The sequence below is a fragment of the Marmota marmota genome, unplaced genomic scaffold, assembly GCF_001458135.2.
Source record: "Marmota marmota marmota unplaced genomic scaffold, marMar, whole genome shotgun sequence".
Taxonomy (NCBI): Eukaryota; Metazoa; Chordata; class Mammalia; order Rodentia; family Sciuridae; genus Marmota; species Marmota marmota.
Window position 1 is genome coordinate 7,407,267 of NW_026000283.1, and position 24,113 is coordinate 7,431,379.

A 24,113-nucleotide genomic window follows, 5' to 3' on the forward strand; every position below is an offset into this window, starting at 1 on the left:
TACATGACTTAGAGGAGTGAGCAATTATCTAGCAATATCAACTGGGAGGAACAGGCCAAAAGGAAATCTACATTCTGACCCCAGGGGTCTGAGTTGGTTGTTCAGAAACACCCTAAACCAGATCTAATCTTTGGTCCATTTAGTTAGATCATCTTCTGAGTTTTCTTTTTGCAATAGGGAAAATCACCTTTTACTAAGAAATAGTGGGGGAGGCTAAAATCATGTAATATTTAATGTTGGAAAGCCTTCATAGAGCCTTTTCATCTTATAAAGGATCTAAGTGAGGCTCAGAGGTATGTTAGAAACAAAGCTGGGGCTGGAACCTGTTTTAACCCAGGGTTCTGTTCAACATATCCTGCTATCTGATACTATCCTTTTTCAAATTCTTATTTTCATTTAGTCCCTTGTAAGGCCAGAAAAATACAAATACCAAAGTGAGGATTGGCAAGGGAAATGACTGACTCTCTAGTCAATCCCTTTCTACTGGGAGGAAGGGTTTTTTTTTTCCCTTTAAACAACTTGATACCCCAGAAAATTCTTAGGCCTGGGATATATATATATATATATAATTCATCCATTATTTGCTTTTCCAGTTGAGCTAGCTTCTGAGCAGCAGGATTTCAATGGTTGTAGGCTTGTATGGTCACCCTGTTTGCCAGTAGGGAGAAGTGTTGGACCTGGAACTGTCCCAGAAGGGAGTCTTTACTTGGTCCACTGGTTCAGATATAGGCTATGCAGGCCTTACCAATTTTTGACCTTCTCATCAGGACTGTTGGGTGGACCAGAGTGCACAGCATGGAGATGACTGACTTAATGACCAGTGCCCTACGTCTAGCTCTCAAACTCAGGCTTTTCTCCTTCCTACCTGCTGTCTCCACTTGATTTGTCTGACTCACTTTAGTCTTAATTGTAGTGACACATGCAAATAGCACATGCATTTATCAAGGAGCAAGCTCCAGGGATGTAGAGCTTGCTTCTCACTTAGTTTGAAGCAAACACAACCAAACAAAAGAACATACTTCCTACAGATGTGAAAAAAAAAATCAATAGCTTTCTTTCCAAAATGTTGGAATTTGTGTCCTTTGTGGCACAGAATGGAAGGGGATAGTGCTTAAAAGAGAAAGCTCTGGAGATAAGTATGTTCATCTCTAGCTCTGTCACTTACTAGTTGTGTGAACTTGGGCAAGTAATTTAACCTCTCTATGCCCCAGATTCCTCATCTGCGACATCAACCTAAGTTATAGGGTTAATTTGATTGTTGAAAGACTAAATAAATGTAAATCATTTAGATGGATGCCTGGTTATAAGAAGTACTTGTTAGCTTTTATTATTATACTACATTATACTAAATTATACCTAAATCATTGTATTATAATAATTCCTTTTCTTAAGCTATTCCTAGAAGTATTTTCAAAGAACTCAGAGGAAAAATATATGAAATATGTGATCTTCTGCAATTGGTTGAAACTGCCTTTCTCTTGGTTTCTACAATTGTTTGCAAGTTAAAACATTGAGGTGATTTTCCCCTGTCAGGTACATTAATATCATTGTGGCCACTGCCTCTCTAAATTGAAGTTGAAAATTTGTCTTGCATAGATGATCTTGCAGACATATTCATTTTTCCCCAAAGAAGGGAACAGTCCTATTGCTGCAGCAGAAATGAATACTGTGCTGAGTACGTAGAAAGTGAAGGGCCCTTGTAAATAAAGTAGCAAATTAGCAATGATTTTGCCAGCAGTTTTAAAACAAACGGATTGAAAGAGATTTCAATAACCACATGCTTAACTTAGAGCTGCACTTCAGGCATTTAGTAAACGTGTCATTTCAGTATTGAAAACAGCATCTAATCAAAGCATGTTTATAATTAGACATCACATATAATATCTCTCAAAATTATGTTCCACCAGGTGAGATGCCATTCCCTGGAACACTGAAATCGACTGTTTGTTAGGCCTTTGTTATTATTAAAAAGAACAGGTTGGGGGTACCAAGAGAGAATCAGATAAATTAAAGTGTTTCATTTTAATTAGAGGAGAAAAAAAGTACACACAATATGGGTAGCCTGTATAGAAAACCTTGTGCCAGTAAAACCTGCCTCAAAAGGTATGACTGACTCTATATTAATTTAAATCAGACAGACATTGGCACTGTGTTCTTTTATTTTTCATTAACATTTTGATTTAGAACAACAGATTGCTGCAGTGAGGGGACAAGAACGGCAGCCAGTGAGCCATCTGCCGAGCATCTCGCTGACGACTCCACTAGTGAAAGAAGCTGGTGACTACGGAATGTATGCAAGAGGGACACACACCATTAGCTAAGTGACAGGATGAAAGATGGGAAACTTTGCTGGGTCAGAGGAGACAGAGATGGAAAAGGCAAAGCAGAGCCCATTCTGATTGGAATTTGAAAAGATCCAAGTTGCTTGCAGCAGGCCAATAAGCCGGCAATCTATAGAGGGTTTGTTTGTAGGGTTTTTTTTCTTTTTCTTTGAAATTACAGGTGGGATGAGGAAAAGGGAAATGACAAGCTAAACACACAGTAATTTCCCATGCATCTCACATGGGATACATTTTCCAGATCAGTGAATATTTACCCCTTTAGACATACCACTTGAGAGAGAGTCTGTTTCAAATGGAAGCCCCTCCCCCCTTCCACCTTTTTAAATGCAGCGAAGCATTGGTATGCCAAGGTGGGGGTGGGAAGAGTGGTCTGCCTGGGTGCAAACAAAAGAGGGTGTGTTGTGTGTGGAGAATTTAAAGGTGGTAATACACTGTCTAAAGGTCTGCTTTTTTATTATCACCATGAACAGGCATTTCTAAACAATATCAGTGGAATAAATTCTCCTCCCAGCTGGGATGGACCTCTCCCATTACCCCTTCTCCATGGCCTACCAGTGTAGTAGAATGAGTGCGATTCAATTTTTTCTGTTTATGTTTCTGGGTCTTTACTGGGAATTTCAATTCCAATATGGAGTTTGTTGTCTGGGAGGCTATTTGGACTCTTATATCTATTTGTCCCATGCTGAATAGTCCCAAACTGCTGGACTTTTGTAGTTGGTGATTCTGCATGTATTTACCTTACTGTTAGCTGTCACATTTTAGTACATCTGCTTTTATGAGTACCCCATTGCAAACATGCTATCTTCAGTATTGAACGTTGTTAGCCACATTGAGAAAAGAGAGAGAAAGCTATGAAAATAGAAGATTAAAAGCACAGTAATCTGTATCTTCTGCATAAAAAGGCATGGAGGTGTGCAATGCATTGTAGAAAGTTTTTCTTCAAAAATGGTTAAAATAAAAATAGCACTTGCACTGTTGTAAGACGTGTGCTTCAATTATCTGGAAAATTAATTTTTAAATGGAGATGGCATGGTGAATGAGAAGAGTACAAGATTAAACTTAGATTTGGGTACCATATCCTTCCACTTACTGAGAATAGAATTTTAACTTCTCTGAGCCTCTTTCTTTAACTATAGAATGGGCATAATAATAGCATTTGCCTTTCCTATCTTGTTGTATAAGAGGTTTACCATCCTTCATTCATGGATTGTTATAGTTTAGATACTAAATGTCTCCCAAAGGCTCATAAGCTAAAGACTTCATCCCCAGACCATGGTGCTATTGGGAGATGATGGAAGGAAGTTATGTCATTTAGGGCATGCCCTTGAAGGGGGTATTGGAGCTCTGGTCCTTTTCTCTCTCTGCTTCCTGACCACCATGATGTCAGGAACTTTCCTCCACCATGCACTCCCTGCTGTGATGTTCTGCTTTGGCATAGCCCCTAAGACAATGGGACCAGCCAACCAAGGAGTGAATCTCTGAAACCATGAGCCAAAATAAACCTTTCCTTCTTATGAATCAATTATCTCAGATATTTTATTACAATAACACAAAGCTGTTTAACCCATGAATGTTCCCTTGAAGTGCCAGCAGTCAGTGCAGATCATCATCTCTCTTATCCTCCCTCATGCTGGACCTGGTACACACTCTAGGAACCATCTCTCTTTACTTCTTTACCTGATTCATTAAACTCTTAAGACATATTTGTGTTCTTACATGTATCCCAATTACTTACTGGGATCTTTCTACTAAGGGCTGAGAATTTTTCAGAAAGAAAAGCTAAAGAAGAAAACTTTTGGAATCCTGATTAAGATGAGCTACGGGGTTTCCAGAAGTTGATTTTTTGTAATATCTGTTCCTACCTCCCCAACACATACCCACACAGCAGAACACAGGATTTGAACAATACATTAATGATCCTTTGTTACCTTTTCCTGGCTTTGTTCTCAACTCATAGTTTAATTTCATACCTTGAACAGGCCTGATGAAATATTGTTGAGTACTGAAGAGATAAGCCACATCAAGGAGTCACTTGAGGGAACTTCTCTTTCTATCATTTGACCCAGAGGGTCTCCATAGACTAGACTGGTTCCACAGGAGGTAAATGTAGCATTCATCTATGCAGTAAGAATTGGAAGGTTATGCAGATTCCACCCTTACCAGAAATAGTTCTCTCTGGCTGTGCAGTTTCCAGAATGTTCCTGATAAATTCTAAACATATAATTATAAGGACCAGAACATGGAAGCCCTGAGAAGTCAGACAATTTGCCTCTACTTAAAGTTATGGTCTTCTTTATCAGCTCAATATGTATTGATTTGTTGTTTTTGATTTTCAGCTCAACATCTCTTTCATGGAGAATGAAGAAGATGCCCATTAGTGGAAAGTCTACTGTATGTCAAGCAATTTGCTAAGCATCTGATATAAATTTCCTCATTTAAATCTTACAATCACCCTAGAAAGAACATAGTAATATGACTCTTATTCCACTGATGAGGAGAGTGAAGCACAGAGTATTTAGGTAACTTTATGAAGGTCACATAGCTAGAAGGGGCAGAACCAGAATTCTAACACAAGTAAGCTCTGGCATTAAAGTGCACACAATGCTGCCTCTGATAATTGAAGCGCAAACTTGACTACTGCACTGAACAAAACAAAACCTCTGTATCTAACCAGTGTTACCTCCTTATAAGGCCATTAGGGGGTTGGGGAATGGAGTAAGAGGCCATGAGATATAAATTCCAGAGCTTGTGTCTCTATTGTAGAAGCCAGGCTTGAGTGAGACATCTTGGTGGAATTTGGGGAATCTTCTGGGCATCTTGAAGACCCTGAGCTCATGAGTAATGGAGGGAAAAGAAAGGGGAAGGGCCCACCAAAACTGTCTGAGGAAACTCCATGATATCATCTGAATTAAATATAGTTGAAGCTCGAATGTACATGTGAAGTCACCTACTCTAATGTCCTTATTTTACAAATGGAAAAAGGCATAGCCTAAACAGGGAACAGTCACAGAGTTGGTTTGTAGTAGCAGAGCAAGGCAGGAGGAATAGAAAGCTTTTTGTTCTACAACATATTGCTCCCCTTAATATGTCTGCAAGAATCTCACCCTGAGCAAACCAGAGATTTTAGCATCTCCATTTGAAGCAACCAACCCTAAATACCACATCTCCTCACCCTCTCTCAGCTTAATTAGAGAACAAAATCACAATTATGAGCCCAGGTATGTCTTCAGGACTCAGTTCACTGAGGCTGTCAGAGGATCTGGTTGTCCTTACTAGTTTTGAACTTGGAGATGAAACATGAAAGTAATAAAGCCTATGGTATTGCCTTAGTACATTTTTCTATATAAACAGTTACAAAACATTTTGGAAAAGACCCCAATACGGGAATCTGTTGCTGCTGCCACTAGGGAGCTGTATCATCTTTGGAAAATCTTTTCTTCCTTGTCCTTACTTTCCTCAGTCATAAAATGAGGTAGTTGTACTAGAACTACTTGCTATAGCTCCAAAAGTCTGTGATCTATAACTAGACTTCAAGACTTTGTTTTGCTCATTCCTGAGTATAAATCAGAGGGTGGTAAAATGATGACAGTTTAACACTGGGGCACTAGATGGAAGATACCATTAACCATGGCCCCTGAAACTCATACTTTACTACATTTCCAATTCACTTGCTGTGAATTTATTCTTCCTCTCTGCCACCTATTTAAAACCGACAGGGTTGTCATTTTCATATAGAACATCACTGTGCATCAGTGAAAGCTAAAGGAAGAAGGATTATGGTGGGAAGACATTTTGGAGAAGTGCTATAAGTTAGAAGAGCTGCATTGTAATCCCAGCTCAGCTATCAAATAGCTGTGCAACCTTGGGATAAACACTTAGCCTCTCTGTTCCTCACTCTCCTCATTGGTAAAAGCAAGAACAATGATCTATAATAAAATATAGCAGTGGAATTGGATAGAAATGAGAAGAGGAGATCATGCTGGTAGGACATGGATTATGAAGGAAAAAAGTTGCCTTTGGTTATCACCCCAGAATACGGAGGAAGAGAAAGGAGGAAAAATGTCTGTGTTGCCTAGTAGTACTCAGCAGGATCCTTTCTGGTGAATCTATGCTTGTGGAATTAGCTAGTTAACCTTTGCTCTGGAGAAAATGAAGACTGAAATGCTGGAAAATCACATTAGCAAAATTTCTCTTTTAACCTTTTCCATATCTCCTTCCTTTGCTATTTTCTGCCTGACTTAGGCAAGTACCATCAAAAGAAGAAAATCCATCCACTCAAACAGAGATGCTTTAAACTTAAATCCACACATCACCCTCAATTAAAGAACTCAGAAAATCACTCTTTGTCTGAGTGAAGACTACAGGATCCACTTTTCCACACTCCTACTTTAAACACATTAACACGTTTTCTTTACACTTTAGAAAAGATTGTTCTTTTCTTTAAGCCAGTAAGTGCTAAGGTTATCATGTTACTATCTATGTTGCTTTATCCTAAGCATAGATAGTAATAAATTCCTATCTAGTTCAGAAAAAAGAATCATGTCCTTCTAGACAATTCCATTTAATGGTGGCATGATTAAGCCTAATGGTGCATTCATTCTGCATTTTGGAGATATCCACATCAGTTCTTTCTTTCTCCACATTTTTTCACCTCAAAGCAAATCTCTTATGCTTAAAGTAGTGTTGTTAGTAAAGATTACCCCATCGAGCTTCTTTTCAGTTATAGATTTACAGAGGGTACATGTTAATTTGGAATGGCCAGAGATGGGAAGAGTCTCTTCCTGAGCTTGGTTTTGACTAATTCAATTCCTCTCCTTCATTTACCAGCCACCACATTACTTGGTGTTTATAACAGCTACCATTTTTTGTACACTTACTATATGCGATATATCATGATGAATATTTTACATGGATAATCTCATTTAATTTTCATAGCACCTTTATAAGGTACTTATTATTATATTCACCCCCATTTCACAGATGAGAAAGTGAGGCACAGAGAGGTTAAGTAATTTGCACAAGGTCATATGACTAGTGAGAGAACCAATATTCAAATTCAGGCAACCCAAGTTAGAGACATTCTTTGCCCTTTAGTAACACCCAAACTAAATATGAGAAAAAGCTTTCCACTATGCAAGGTCAAACAACAACCCTTTCATTCAGTGAGTAAGGTACAACTCTCTGGAGCCAGGAGTGTAGAAAGAGCTGAATGGTTCTAGGTGTGTTTATCTGGGAAAAGTACAACTTTCCTCATGGTTTCCCTCTCTGCATGTTCAATAGGTTTATAGACTCTAAAACAAAGAATTGGGGGTAGTAAGAGTTGATCCTGGCAGAATCAAAGAGGCCAAAAGCTACCTACTATTCATAGCTCTTATACAAAGTGGATTAAACTCTTATAAAAGGCTGTGCCTAGACTCAGAGATGTGCTAAAAATGGATCTCAGTTGAGCGTTCATCATCTGGATGGCAAAAGACTAAAAGAATTATCAACTGCTGAGTGTCATCAAGAAGTAGAAAAGATGAGGTGACAATGAATGCAATATGTTGTGCCAGGATAATGTCTGCTCCAGAGGAGAATGGGCAGTATGGAGTGTCTCTCCCTTCAGTTCCTTGGGCTTTTAACTCCAGGGACCAGGAAGAAAATTCACTCACTAATGGATCTGTAGTACCCAAGGAAGTGAAAGGATCTACCAGGGAGGTTCTGAACAATTTCTTGCAGCTTTTCTTGGTGCTCCTCAGTGGGCAGCCCATTTCCAAGAGAAGTACCAGTGCCTGACAGCAGAGTCAGTTTCCTGATGCTTGGTCCAAGTGTTTTCTTCTGACTCATCCTTCAGAGGACAAGTGGATGCCTCGAGGCCTTTAAAGTCACAGGGGCTACATGTGCACTATTTAGATAACGAATTCACAAGGGAACAGAAAGATGACTCATTTTGTGATTAGAAGAACAGATTGAATTAGAGATAAAGATAGATTTTGGGGCCTTCAGGGGAAGAGAACCCTAGGTCTTCCCTTGAATACTTTAGCCCTTAGATTATGCAGAAATGTGCATCTCAGGCTTTCTTCACCGAAGGTATCTGTGTACCTGTCACTGCCAAAGGGTAAATTGGGTGGGCAAACTTGGACACGTTGAGAGATATTTGAGGTTAGGCTGATGGGCTGGTACTCTGAAGGGGTGTTGTGATGTTTTTTTTCAGTTTGTGGAAGAACTGAAAACTATAGAAATTCTCAGAGGACAGCTGTTCACAGGAAGGAAATCCCTAACATGATAAGAGCTTTTATTTTTCAAATGATGCTTTCTCTTTTTAGGACAAAAACTTCAAAAGATCTTGAATTAGTGATGGTACTGACAATAATATTTGGCATTGATGATAATATCCAATATATATCAGACATGATTAAAAGTGTTTTACGTGGAGTCAAGACTTATTTCATTGAAAATTCTTAACAACCCTACAAGGTAAGAATTATTATTGTCCCTGCTTTAAAATTAGGGAACTCGAGGCACAGTGAAGCTAAGTAACTTGCCCAAAGTCTCACATTTGGTAAGTAGAAGAGTTGGGATGAACAAGGATAATCCATAACTAGCTGGAAACATTATCCATTGGTTCCATGAATTTGATATTTTCATCATGGAGTCTTTAAAAATCACAGAATAGATGAATATGAGGAGAAATTTCTAGATTAGAATTTGAAGGGCTCCTTTTTGGATGGATTGTCCTCATTAAGAAATGAAGTGAGATGGTAAAATGGAACAAGAATTAATCAATGAATGTTAATGACAGACATCTCAAAGATCATTCAGAAGATCCTCTCTACTTTAAAAATGGGGGAAAAAACACCGAGAACCAGACATGGAAAAACTTGACCAAGTTCATCTAGGAAATTGAGGTCAGAGCTGAACCCAGACCTCCCAACTCTTGGTTGACTGCTCATTCCCATACACCCCTGTTCCCTCCACAGCTTTTACTGCTACCTAAGGCCATGGAAACATAATTTCTCAATCATTATACTTTCTGTTCATTTACTTCATAAGATTTCAATTGACTTATGTGGTATATACGTGGGTGGGTTGATCTTAGTTTGTATCCTAGGCATAGCCAGTTATTCCCATACAATGTCCAGAAGTAGTTATCTAACATATAAAAATTCTAATCAATAAGTCATTCTAAAAACACCCCAGGAGTTTATATCCAGTGAACATCAGAAGCTTTGGTAAATAACATGAAATTTCTCATTGGTGAAATTAGTAGCATTCATCACTTATGGGTTGGTTAGAAGAGGGGTAGTGGTATTCCCAAACTAGCAGAAAGAAGATATAAGGATGTAATTAGCTCTATAGTATTATCCCTTATAAATGGTACCACAGTTATATTCATCAGTTGTCTTGTGGGCAGCCACTTGTTGGGGATTCTTGGTTAAATAAATCCTGATATCAGGATGTTGTCTTGTCTGCCTCAAGTGAACCTTTGTGCAAGCCACTATTGGAACTACTAAAAAGAAAGAGCTGAATTTGACTGATCCTAAGAACAAGATATCCAATTGTTTTATGCTTGCTTGCTATTATTTTAACAAGAAACAGAATTTTGTCTGAGGTTTGTTTTTACATCTGATAATGAGGTTATGGTGAAAAGACCTTTAGGCCTCACTCTAGTCACAGCAGGCTGTTCATAACCACCAGTTACCTAATGGTTGTGAATGACCAAGTTGGCTTAGGTCAGGTTAGAACTCTAGGCAGCATCTCTATTTTGGACCTTGGTTTAAAGTTAGTGAGCCTCTTTCTTGGAGTCTTGGGGAAGCTTCTACCCTGAGTAATAATTGATAGATTCTTATTTGATCCAGAGGCCTTCCAGTTATGGCTTTACATATACTGGAACCTAAGTAGTTTTCCCAAAGCAGGCCCTCTCAGAAGCACATTTTCTGATCTGCTGAGCACTTGCTAATGACCCTGTGCCAGCATTCTGACCTTGCTATAGGTTTCAGCATTGTCTAGAGAAGGTTAGTTAGAGTTGAACTGGCACTCAGCCATGGAAGGCTACTGGAAAAACTGCATATGTATGTAGGATCACAAGTATGTGTGCAAAGGAAAGATTTCTATCATATTGAGATACCTTGATGGTACATTTAGAGGAGAAAGTAAAAAATCTGGTTTTTACTGAAAAGAGCTTTTCTTTGCTGTTCTTTGTACTTATAAAGACCACTTAACAGAGCTTACCTCAACTTGGAAAGGCAGTATAATGTAGTGTAGCCAAAAAATTTGCACCTTGCATCCAAGTCACCTCATGTACCATTGCAAATGTTCTTTTTGTCCCATAGTAGTTTTTAAAAAATTGGATTTGAATGCCTTCAGATAGAGACATAGACTCTCTAGATTGCCACAGGCCTCACTACTCCCTATTATGACACATCTGTCCATTTTCCACATTTGTGTGGTCTGTCTGGCTCCTAGGGTCATTTGAGATGTCAACTCCAATTGAAACTGAGGCAGGAAATTATCAGGTTCTATTACTTAGCTGGCTAACTGGGTGACCTTGGGCTGGTCTTTTATACATTTTTGAACCACATCTGATTCCTCTTTTATAAAAAGGGGATGTGAGTTCCTTCCTTCTGGAAATGTTGTGAAGATTCCATGAAAGAAGATATATAAAATGCTTAGCACAGTATCTTCCACATGGTATAGCTTCAATGAATGATAGTTGTTATTTTTCAGTTCTGATTTTAAATTTGTTGACAGCAAGAATGGGGAGGAGGGCACAATGAATGCAATGTGAACCAATTGCTATATATCTATTTTTTAACAAATGGTTTGGCATTTACTATGACATCTAGTTTATAGCATAGCTAAGGACCAATCATTAGCTAACAAGCAGAGAAGGAAAGAAGCATTGTTAAAATGAAAAACATTCCCTTGTCTCTACTTAGCATCTCAAAGAGCATTTTTGCTTTGTTTCTCTCAGGGACCATGAGTTGAGGTAAGTATCAGATCTTTCAAGGCTTGAATTTCCAGCCTGAGAGCCAAACTCACTAATACTTTCATAGGCCAATAGCACCTCACTTACATACAGAAGCAATATATGTGAAAGCACCTGGAACAATACCTAGCATTTACTGGTGCTCAATAAACACTCAATCTGAATTTGCAAATCTCTGTTTGTAGTATCAGAGTTTATTAAATTTGTGATTCCCAAATTGAGCATTAGTATAACCCATAGAGCTTGTTAAAAAGGCTTATCCTTCTATTTTCTGATTCAATATATCTGGGGTATGACCCAAGAATTCATATAATAAGCAATAAGCATCTCTGGTGATTCTGATGCAAGTGGTCCAATTAAACACTGTTCTAATCTAATCAACAAGTAGCTTTGGAAATTACAAGGAATTATAAGGATATTTGGGAATCTATAGGAAGTTCTGGCTGACTTAATATTATTGGCCTTCTACTTGAAATTTTTAAGGCTGTTAACCCATACAGAGACCTATATCAACACTCCTACCCACATACTTATCCCTCTGTGGGCAAGGTCCTAATCTCATGCATTGCTGATAGCCTGACCCCTTTCTGGGCAGCTGCAAATATGAGGGCACTGGTTGCAATGAGTAATTGGTGAGGTAGATTAGCCAACTATGGACAGTTGAGATAGTACTTTTTTTGACAGTTCTGGGGATCACATTCAGGATCTCATGTGTAGCAGGCAAATGCTGTACCACGAGCTACATCCTCACCCCCAGAGGGGATTATTTTGATCACAACAATTTTTAAAACTCTAAAAAATTCTCACTACAAACTGATTTTACTTCTGAAAATTTCCCACAGTAACTGGAGACTGCTGAGTCTCAGATTATCTATTGCAGCAAAAAATCATGTGTAAAACAGGTAGCAGGCCTACTACCACTGTAAAGGTATGACTTGATGGGTCAAAAGCAACTATATGGTGAATGGCAGCTAAGATCTTAGAGAATAAAGTACCTGAATTTATCCATGGATAAGATAAAATGTTGAAAAATAGATAAAGTGCATTAAAGTGTTTTTCAAGGACCCTTTCTCAACCTCAGGGGTCTTCCAGTAACCTTTGTAATGTTCACCATCCATTTGATGCTCCACTTTCTTGGGCAGATGTATTATTTTGGGTCACTTACCTGTCTTGGATAGTCCCCTCTGAGGATTCTGCAGTGTAATCTGAACAGAGAATTCTGGCTGAACAGAGAATTCTGGCTGAAATATTAATGGCTGATAAGGATTTAACTCATTACCTTCCAGATAGTTCACTTGCATTTTAGCACAGGTTTTCAGTATAGTAACACAAATAAATTGATTTGTGGAATTTCAGACTAATGGTAAACTGTCAGGGAATAATATTTCAAGGAAATTGAGTGCCATTTTGCAGGCTTCAAATGACACTGGGTAATCTTTTAATGACATCCTTGGAGTAGTCCTTAGCTTAGATATTTTAGAAGTGTCATTACTTCTCTTCCTTTTTATCAATGAGTGCCTGGCACAGGCCTTGAAAATGGAGTCACTTCTTTAGACTCCTATAGGACCAGATGGGATATGAGTTGTGTTGTACTTCTTTTTTTCTAACCCTGTTTAAGAGAAGTCAGACAGCTGAGGAGCAGATGTTACATATCTCCTTCTGGCATTCAATGACCCAGAGAAGCAAAGTGGAAAGGGAGTAGAAACCACAGGCCAACCTCAGATCTCTTGAGCAGGTTGTTTCTAAAAGGGGTACTCTGGGGTGTGGCAAGAAGCCAAGATATTGTCATCCTGACTCATGAGCTACTTCGTCTCTCAGCTTGCCTTCTAGTCTCCCCTCTACATTCCTTACAAAATCTAACTCCAAGTGAATGCTCTCATTAGACATCTAATCATGCCACCTACCTGCCTGACATGGATACAAGGCTGTTGGGAATATGATAGAGATATCTCTAAGTCAGAATGGGCCAAATGTGTCTCTTATAGAACCTTCTTTGGAAGGCAAAAAGGTATGAACATGGGTAAAAGCTTGTCTGAAAGAACTTTTCCTTTGGTGATCATAGTTTTCCTGCTCTGGACTGTTGCATCAGAATCACTGGGGAGCTTGCTAGAAATGCAAAGTCTTGAGCTCCACAGAAGACCCAAAGACCCACTGAATCAGAATCTTCATTTTAACAAGATGCCCATATGATCAGTGTGCACGTGAAAGGTTGAGAAGGGCTATTCTACACTGAATTGTGCCACAGAGTGTTGAGGGATCGTTACTAGCTATGTTTCCTCTTCTCATTCTTATCATTGCTCCCCTGCCTCCTCCACATAAGGACAAATGATGATTGGGTTGTGGATGATTGCTTAAGAAGCCTGTGACAATTGGAAACTGAGGAGCCGGAAGGTCTGGACTGAAGGACGCAAACACATATTTCTCTCATCAGTGCTCAAATGAAAATCCAGAAGAGAGTATGCTGGTTATTTCCATAAGGAGGGAAGCCAGAATGTATGCTTGAGCCAAGGCAAGAGAGGTATGGAGAGAATGAAGAGGAGACACTTCTTGGCTAGGTTTGCAAATGCCTCTAGAGCTATTATTTAGTGTCTGTGAGAGAGATATTGCTTCATAAAACATGGCATTCCATATGCAATCCCAGGGAATGGAAACTTTCTGCTTGAGGGCCAACTTCCTTACTATCCTTCTCCCCTCCTATGACCATCCTTTTGTGCCCTACACTTCCTACAAGTGGTTACAAAGTAGCTTCAGATACTATAATAGACTCCAATAAAATGAGTCTCTGTGAACTTTGGCTGTTTCCCAAATTACCCTCAAAACTTTTAGGTTTACCATGGGGAAGTTGCACCTGCATGTGCTTTTGGTGTACTCACATACTATGGGTAGCTAGTATTTTACCTTGGCCTGTAAAGGTCCTCCACGACTAAAGCCAGCTGACTTTTGTTTTGGGTAAGAGTGAACAGCCACTCTGAGCATCATATCCAGAGATGTCCCCAGTTAAGAATCTTGCCTTGAAATTGAGACATTATGGTTCACATGGTCACTGATTTCAAAGCAAATGCTTCCTTGTTAGGTATATTGATCCTTTATTTGCCACTTTCATCTGTGTTTCTGTATTAGTTAAAAAGCTGTCACCCCCAAATGTGAATGCAGTCTCTGAGGAGGATGGACTAAGAACAGAGATATTCTGACACAAAATAGATTTAGGTCTAGTGTGCTGGGAACAACTGAATCAGAGGCTAGTTAGTGAGTAGGTAGTTAGAGACCCAGAAAAGGGCATGAACTGGACAGACAGAGCAGGAGAAAATAATGGCAATGGAAGAGATAGAACAAGGGGAAACAAATTCTGTCCATGTTAACCTTTTGCTAAGGACTGACCCCTTTTGTGGGTGGCTGCGGTAGTTCAGGGCTGAACCCACACAGAGGCTGATGCTATTTGCAGCTCTGTGTCTATAGCCCAGACATTTCCTGAGCAGCCCTAAGGAGGGAGGGAGTTCTTTTGTGTCTGCACAACTCCTACACTCCTGCTGAAAACTAACCATTGTCCCCACCTGCGGCAGTAATTACACCCTCCTGTGGACAGTTTCATCTCATTAGACACGAAGTATCAAAGCCAAAAGAATAAAGTCAAAACTTGATTTTTTAATGGAGTGGGTAAAGTACACAGATGATTATCTTGACCTTCATAGGAGATAGCAAGTCTCATGAGATTTTACATATTTCTGCAGCCCCCATCTAAGAAGTTTAAAAGTAAATCACCTTGGTGAGAATGTTTATTCCTCTCCCCCAAAGCTATGAATTCTACCTTCTAAATTTCTGGCCCTCTCTTAAAATTCATGTTGTCATTTAATCCTTAAACTGATTGTATTAAAATGAAAAATTTCTTGTCCACAAAGGAAGACAAATAATACCACCTCAGCAGCTTCATTTACTTTTCAATCTGTTATAACAAAACCAGCCAATCACCTCTGACTACCCAGAACAATGAAATTTTAAAATATATCAGAAGTCAAAAACATAAAATGAAAATCTGAACCAGCTCCTATTATTTTCAGTCTTAGAAACTAGGGAGGGAAATGCAGAATTAAGAAAACAACTTCTACACAGGCAAAAGTGGGGGGTTTTGAAAAACTAGTTTCATTTTAGGGAAAAAAGTTAAAATTCCAGAGAGGAATAAAATTCATGGACCATTTTGCAGTAAGCACAGATACAGAACAAAATAATTCTCTTTGCTCTTTCCCCCATCCCCATTTTGTAGATTGATGGGAAGCTGCCTTGTACAGGAGGTAGCACAATTTGCAGGAAGCTCACCTTTACAGCCTGCTGATTGCTACCTACTTTTATGACCCAAATGAACAGCATCACCTTGCTTCCTCCTCCCCCTATAAAAAATAGATTTTTAAAAACCCATAATAAACCTTGTGAGAAGGTGACTTAAATCTTTGACTGGCACCACTGAGGCAACCTGTTCATGCTTCAGTGATCTAAGCCAGCTGGCCAGAGGGGCTGAGAAGTGGGCTAAGCTAGTGAGCTTACTGAAGAATGGCCAGCTGACAGGAGAGAGGGAGAGCAGCAAAGGCACAAAGATGGGGAACCTGTGGGAGTGGTGGAGCCAGAGGAGACTTTGGCTAGGATGTGAAGATCTATTTGAGAGCAGGAGCTGTGATCCTGGGATCTTCACCCTGGCTCCAAAGCTTAAGTGGAAAGGACAAACACCCAAACAGAACCCAAATAAACAAAACAAAATTCACCAAATTGCAGAGCATGGGATCAAGGGAGACATTTCCTTCCCAAACGGACCTAAATGGTTAAACGGATCCTGGCAATTAGAATAATTAGATAATTAGATTGTGACTCTGTAGGCAAGAGACGGAAACCTGTTTCGGGTAAGTACACTTGGAAGCAAAATGCACTCAGTTATAAAAAGATCGTGTTCTCAGTTAGCAGGTATATTTCAAATGGCTTGAAAAAAATTAATGGAATAAAAATTTCCTGCTGATGGGTTAAGTTTAGCCAGCAAAAGAGATTTTGCCTGGGGCTCCATTAGAGCTTGCACTCCTAAGTCCGACTCTCAGTCCCACCATCACCATTGCACCTCTATCAACAGATTTTTATTTAAGTCAATGCGTTTACAGCACAATTCTATGGTGAATAACCTTTAAGGTTACATTTGCCTTTTTCCTGCTTCTTGCAAACAGTGCGTAATCCACGAGCACATTTGTTGGCTGTAAAGGTGTACAACAGCAATTTTTGCAATGACAGTGCGGAGAGGGAATATGAGATCTGTGTGCTAATGAGCTGACACTGCAGAGGCTGGGGCGGTGTAGTGTGGAGTGCACTACAAGTGCACAGCAGCAAGACACAGGAGGGGACTTCAAGGGAATCGACGACATTTCCTGAGGAACCAGGGCAGCAAAGCCACGCAATGGGACCCTGCAGTCTCTTGTTATTTCCACAGCCCCCAAAGCCGAAGGATAATCAAATCCAATTTTTTAAAGAATAGATGCTAACTTACTTGTGTGTGCATCTCTTATCATACATACTGATCACATGGGTATGGGTGTCTATATATGTTTATGTATGCATGTATCCTGAAACCTGAATATTCTCACCATTTTTCTTTCTGGGTTTATCAAGCTAAATTGAAAATTAAGGCATCAAACTATTAATTCCTATGAAATGGGAACATGTGCTTGAAATCAGATGAGTCTCGCTGATAAACTTCAATTCACCCCTGAGCTGAAATCCCAAATGAACCACCTTTCAAAGCCAGGGAGGGTTTTATTGGCCTCTTAAGGCACAGAATGAAGTTAGAGTCTGTCTTAAGCAAACCTCTTGGGGCTTGCGCAAAAAAAAAAAAAAATGGTTGCTGGTGAATAAGAGTCTTTAATAACTAATGTCTGGGATTTATTGCAAGGAGCCTTCTGAATACATTATGGGAGTGGGGGGCAATACAAAGGGAGAGTTGAGGATGGGGTACTCACAGAAGTTATTACCATTTTATTTTATTTTTATTTAGTTTATTCTTTGTGTATCTGTTTACCTGTGAACCTATGCCCTAAAAAGTATGTGCCTGCCTCAGAATTGAAGGTGTAGAAAAGATCATGAGAAGAGATCAATTATAGTGCTAGGGGAAACTGAAACTAGTAATTCTGCATGGCTGTAAGGGGAAGTTTCTTTAAATTTCAACAGCCCCTTCTATATCACATCAGATAGAAGAGGTAGATGACCAGATTTGGACTCATCTGGGGTTTTCTTAAATTTTTCTAGGCTTCCAGAGAAGAGCAGACCAGAAGATACAGAGGCTTTTCTCTGCACAATCAGGTAGTTATTTGGAGGAATAGAATCTGGGGTCATCACCAGTTCTAGTACCGAACTAGAATTGTATGCCAAACCTGAAATATTTAACCTCTACCTATACAAGAAAAAAATATCATCAAGGCCAGTTGGAGGGGAGGATTAGATACTTCCAAGTCTTCCTTGGCCCCTTGAAATCATTGGTTTCGGCACTCAGACTATATGGTTGGACTAGTCATTTTTCTCATACTAAGCTACCAGGCAGCAGCTGCTGAGAGACAGCTTTGAGATCTGGCACCCTTTCAAAGATTGTGACATTCAGACATGACTGTTTTGGGGACCAGAGAAGATGACAGCTTTCCTCCTCTGTCTTCTGAGCTGTAAAGTCTGAGAGTGCAACAGGCAGCTGGGTACACATCACTGGTTTCTAGATATTTCTTCCATCTGTGGTGAGTGTCTGTACATGCATACATGTGTATTTGGCATGACTAAGGTCAAGGTCATCTTTTTGCTTTGTGTTTTTTGTTGCACAGTGAGCCACACCCCTTCTTCCTTATTCTCAAGCCCCTGGCCATAACCTAGCCTCATAAGTAGAAGTGCTATGGATTTAGGGTAAGGAATTTTGAACTTTTGTTTTCCTTCTCCATGGTTGCTCCTTTAATGCCCTGAGAGGTAAGATGTGAAGGCAACTCAACACGAATGTGGGTGACTGATTACTTATTCCCAAACTTGAGATTTTTCACATGGCAAGTATTATTTCCTGATTGCTCCTTGGGTAGCATTCCAATGATCCTAGGCTGGCAGATTTCAGTCTGGTTCAACCATAAGAATAGGACCAAAAATTTCAGAAATCAATTCATTTCTGAGAAGCTGAATGCCTCTCTTATCCTAATCCTTGTCAGTGGAAAGAAACTGAATGGAGATGAAATAAATATTATTTGTTAACAACATGATAATAATTGCTGGTAGTTTCATGTACTTGGTTTTAAATCTATTCTAATTGATATTTAGGAAGCTGCACTTGAGATTCAACCTCTTGACAAGACCACAGTGCTGCAGGATTAAGAGTCAGATGTGTGTTGTAAATGCTATGGAGACAGGCCTGGATTACTGAAATAAGATGCAAAGCATAGACAGACATTTTGTAACTTTCACACTTAGCTGGAATTAATAAATTCCTATTTTTATCAATGTCGGAAAGCCAAAGAACGTCAAATACAGTGTATCTGGGAACACATATATAAAAGGATCTGTACCTTCAGCTAAAATTTTCTCAGCACTAATAACTGTTACATTACTTGAAGAATACTTCAACCCCATTCCCTTAGTCCAAATCTTCAAATCCAGGGAACCTGTGCCTTTGGAGATTCTTCCAACAGGTTTTGGAAATTACATATCTTTTGAGACAGAAGAATTTGAAGGAAGTCATATACAAAGTTTCACCTGACCAAACATAAGTATCATTTTCCCTTGAAAGAAATATGAAAAAAGTACACCAGCCATAAAAATAAAACATGCTTTGTGTCATCACTGGCCTCATTGTTGTGAAACTTTTAGTGAAATAAGCTTAGATGAAGAATTCTCCATCTTTCTAACAAAACATTCAATTCAAGAAAAATCTTTAGTCCGGCAGGCTATTAGCCCTTTGGATTCCCATGGTTTTACTTTTTAAAATACCTCCTTTCCACAAGAATAATCATGGTACACAACTATGGAATTCAGAAAGGGTTTTAGGGCTGATGAAATTCCTCCCTTTGATATTCAGTTTTCCTCCTTCCAGCCTCCCCCTCAACCTCTTGCTCTAAATTAGAAACTGTGTTGTCCTTAACAATCAGGGGATCTGGGGGATGGGGGGGGGGAACCAGAGGAAAAAGAACTAGCTTTTCAAATATTCACCTGAGAACTGTCTTCTCCCTGCCTTTCAGTTTTCCAGGCACTCATCACTTGCAATCAGTTTGTAGTCTTATCAGTTCCTATCAGAGCTCTCTCAGTAAGAAAGGTGATAGTCTAGGACAGAAAGAGGCCAGGGAAACCAGCCTGATATGTCCCTCAAGGTCACTTGTTGGCAGAATTCCTTATATTTTGGTTCTTACATATTAGGCAATTGTCAGTTTTAGCTTCTTTTTACTTGCCAGTCACTAGCTTTAACACTCAAATAATGTACATCCTGAATTGACTCAATCAAGAAACTGCTGCTGCTTCTTTTTTAAATCCCATCTGAAGCAATTTCCCTGAACAACCATGCTATTTTTTTCTTTCTTTTCCCCCAGCCAAAAAAAAAAAAAAAAAAAGTGGGGTGCGGGGGAAGGAACGCTAGTTTAGCAGGCAGGAAAATGAAACTTTTGCATCAAACGTTATTCACAACAGAGTTTTGTCCACTGCCTTGAGTTTTGCCCACTGCTTTCAGCCCTGCAGCAGAATCCTCTGGGGTTGATTTATGCAACATGAAACCAGAATTGACTAGAGCCCCTAAAATGTCTACTGAGGAAATCACCAGCCAGCACACAGCAGACCCCCAGCACCACAAGCAAAATGCAAATGAGGTTCCCAAGGTCCCAAAGGGAGCAAAAGCAGATCTACTTACAAGCATTAGTCACAGAAAAACTATTGGAGGAATCCAAGTGATCTACGTGGTAATTCAAATGGAAGGGCTTCTCAGTGGTGTTCTGGTTGGTGTTGTATAACTGCACAGCAAAGCGAAAAGCGCTGTGCTCCTGCACAGTGTTCCTCATGAAAAGTCCACCTATAAGCAAAAAGAACCGAGATTTGGCTTGTGTCCCCTGCCCCTTACGAGTTAGAAAGTGGGGAACACTAGGTACCAGATACCTCTAAGTATTACTGGGATGCGCAACTGAGGATTGGTTTTCAACCTGTGTGTTTCTCCAGACTTGTGAACTCAGATTTCGGCCAAGAGAAACCTGGTTTCTCTAGACTGAAGAGAAGAGGCTGGAGAGAAGGAAGAAAGGGAAGAGGGGGCTGCCTTGGCATAGGACGAGGCATCCAAGAGTGGAAATTGGTTCTTAGGCGGTAGCCTTCCCCCACGTACACTCTACTCCCACCCCCATCCCCACAGCTGGTTCACCTTTACCCGGGTAAAGGGAGAGGTTAGAAAGAAAAACAATTTTATTCCTCTTGCTGCTCCATCCCGTTCTCTATTAGCCAACCTCCCTCGTGACAATACAGGGGATTAGTTCAGTAATGGCAACAATTCTAACTTCTGGACTTGTAAATACAGACAGAATCAGAGAGAACTCCCTTCCGGCTCCCAGAGCTGGGTTCCAGGCAGACACAGCGGCAATTCATGAATTCGTGGTCTGCGTGACTTCGCTGCTCGCCCGCTCAGCTCCTTGTCTCACCCCCACTTCCTACCCCATTCGCCACCAACCTGGCTACTGCCCGGGTCTGGTGGATCCAAAGTGGGTTCCACACATTCCCTAGCACTAGCCTTTTTTCCCTGGAGCCTAAGACGCGGGACAGGGAGCCTCAGCCCGGTTATGCGCCCTGACGCGACCAGACAGGCAGCTTCACCCTGGGACAACTTCCAGTGGCTGCACTCACGCCATGGCAAANCCTATGAGAGAGAGAGAGAGAGAGAGAGAGAGAGAGAGAGAGAGAGAGAGAGAGAGAGAGAATATAAAAACCTAAGATACAAAACAAAATAAACAAAACACTGAAAAACAAAAACCAAAAAACAAAGGAGAGAGATAAAGAAATAAGAAAGAAATTATAAAGAAAACCTGAGACACCCCCCTCCGAAGATGGTGGGTCTAAAGAGGGGGGAACAGAAGGAGAAAGCGAAAGGCTCAGCTCCGGTGAATTGGGCTCTCCCAATTGGGCCGGTAGGGGGATATTGATCAAAGTTGATCTGACGTGGAATTAAAGCCGCACACCGCTTAGCTCTACTGCAAACTGCAGCCGCGGACTGCAAAGCCTAGGCGCTGGCGTTTGTCAACACCGGAGATGGGATCAATAGAAATTCAGCAGTCCTCCTGTGGACCAGGCTTTCGAGATGCAGCCAGCCCTCTTTTTAAAAAGAGCTGCATTGCTTTTGCGTTTGTGTGTCTGTCTTAAAGAAGGGGGGTCTTGGGGGGCGGTTAGTGGTTACTCCGGAGTCTTTGTAGAGACTCAGAGAAGCAGTTCCCATCACAATGCGCCCGAAGATGCTGCGCATGCCTGGTCTCTGCCGCTCAGTTTTTACAGCAGAGATCCGAGGGCCAGTTAACAACCTCCACCCTCATCCCCGCAGCTTTGGGAGGTGTGCACCCCACATCAGAGTGCTAAGGCAGGTTTGTGAGAGGTGGGAGTAGTTGATGGACAGTGCGGGACTGACTGCTTTGGAGGGCATAGGAAAAGAAAGTACGTGCATAGAGATGGTAACTAAAAGGTTAATGAAAAGGACGCTCAGTCCCACTGACTAAGGAAAGAAGTGTGGGAATGAGCTGGGTGGGGGTGGGGACTGAAAGTTAAGGTTGGAGGAAACTGTCCTTAGCTGCCCTGCTTCCTTGGTGTTGCCTCTGGATGTTGCAGCCTAGGCCCCTGAGTGATGACTCCAGAGGTTATTCATCCTCCTGAACTCTTCCTCTCTCTGCTCTCAAGGGAGGAAAGAGCCTATAAAGTTAATCAGTCTAGTCTGGATCTCAGTGAGGAAGGGTCCCCTCCAAAACATCTTGTGTTCCAACCTCCTGGGCTATTCCTTTCCCTAGCTATGTTCTCCAGTGGTGAGAAATCCTCTTTATCTCCCAAGTCTTTTATTCCTACCTCACAGCTACTCTATAAAATACAGATTTTATTCTCCTCACACTTGCTATTGTCCTTTTCATATCTCTCCTCCTAGCCTAATTAGATAATGAGCCCTTCATGCCAGTGTACACCAAACTGATACACATGGGGCAGGAGACAGGGGACAGGGGCCCAGGGACCAAGCCAAATCATTGAGTACTTCAGAACTTTGAATCTGGCAAGTCATAGGCTGGAGCCTGGGACAAAGGAATTCAAAATGCTTTGGCAACCAGAAAAATATTCTAGGCTCTTCCCAGATTTCTATCAGTTCTGATAATGCAAGTCTCTTTCTACTGCATCATTCATAGAAATGTTTTATCTCCTTTTTGACAGTCCATGGCTAGGACTGAGGAAGAAACTTGGGAGCCAGAGAAAACTCATTCTATCAACATAAGGGAATGAGGGCAAAAGGGTAGCAGAGATGAGGTTGACTACCTCTTGACATGTGCAGAGTGAGATAGCATCAGTCAGGAACATAGACTTAGGAGCAGATCCAGGTTCAAATCTAAATTCCATCACATACAGGCAGTATTTGACCTTGAGCAATATTGTTAATCTGCTTCCAAGTTTGTCATCTTTGAAATGGGAATATTAATAGTTCTTTCTTTACAAGGTTATTATGAGGATTAAATAAAATAACAGATATGAAAGCATCTAATTCAGTGTCTGACTCACAGAAGAATCAATAAATTTTAATTTCCAAACTCTCTTTCCTCTTTCTTTCCTTTTAAAAGTGTTCCCTTTCTTCCCCAAAGCTCCTTATGTGGTCATCCTCCCTTCTCCCCACCATGCTCACAACCTCAGTCTCAGCTACCAAATCTTTGCTAGTGTTCTACATAAATATCTTCCTATCATAGCTCCTCAAGAGCCCCAGGAGACTGGAGAGGATCGGGTAGATGAATCTTTACTAAAGTTCTAATGGCAGGCAATGACAATTTAATATTAAAAATGCCACATTTAGAGAGTCTCTTCTCTGTGCCAGGTACTATATGTTCCTCCTTTTAGATAACATAGTTGCATTTTAATAGGAACCTTCAATGCCTTGACCCAAAGCAATAACTCCAATAAGGAGATTTTAGTTTTGATTTGTAGTAGGTGAATAATATATTTTGCAGTGGGAGGGTACCTTTTAGCACACCTCAATTCACTCCTGAAAGCAGTCAGGTCTCCATCTGTGCTTGGCCAGCCATGAGAAGAGGTGGCAGCAGAGATTCATGGCCATCTTCACTGTCATTTGGCTTGAAGTATAATGAGAGTGGGCCAGTAACAAATGATGAGAGGAAGTAGGACATTTCAGTGCCTCTGCACTTGGAAATCCTCCATTGAAGCCATCACTGTAAATGCCACCCATCCCTTCTGTTTTCATCCTCCCCTGCCCACTACCTTTTTCCTTCTCTTTCATCTGCTGCCACTCTTTCAACTTTTAGCTGTCAGTGGCAGCTGTTGGCAGAGTTGGACTAGTTTCATCTGAGCCAGCAGGGGCACAGTGGTAGACTAAGCATATTGCTGTTGGTTGAAAAGCTTGTATAATACATGCAAATTCTTTAGGAATCTATCCCTCACCCAAGAGAGCCATGGGACACTTTTTGAACATCATCTCTGATTTTCCAACAAGGGGCTATAGATTATACTAGTACCATTATAGCCACAAGAATTTGCCAACAAAGCCCCAAATCTAGCTCTCCCTCTGTGGTTAACAGACATCCCCCACTGGATTCACAGTTACC

The 24,113-nt window shown here is 40.5% G+C and overlaps 1 protein-coding gene across 3 annotated transcripts in view; it reads right to left on the reverse strand.

Annotated features, from left to right (window-relative positions):
- The window catches only part of Gria3 (glutamate ionotropic receptor AMPA type subunit 3), a 269,270-nt gene extending 248,814 nt beyond the window's left edge, over window positions 1-20,456 (reverse strand). For 2 of the 3 annotated variants that reach the window (XR_007344989.1, XM_048797097.1), the window contains exon 1: window positions 20,192-20,381. Coding sequence is in view for 2 of the 3 variants with exons in the window: in XM_048797097.1 (XP_048653054.1) it covers window positions 20,192-20,339 (148 nt within the window). In the remaining variant the exon portion in view is untranslated. Of the gene's footprint in view, window positions 1-20,191; window positions 20,382-20,433 lie in introns of those variants that run through there. The other variant, XM_048797096.1, reaches the window with a different exon arrangement.
- Between the last annotated feature and the right edge of the window lie 3,657 nt (window positions 20,457-24,113).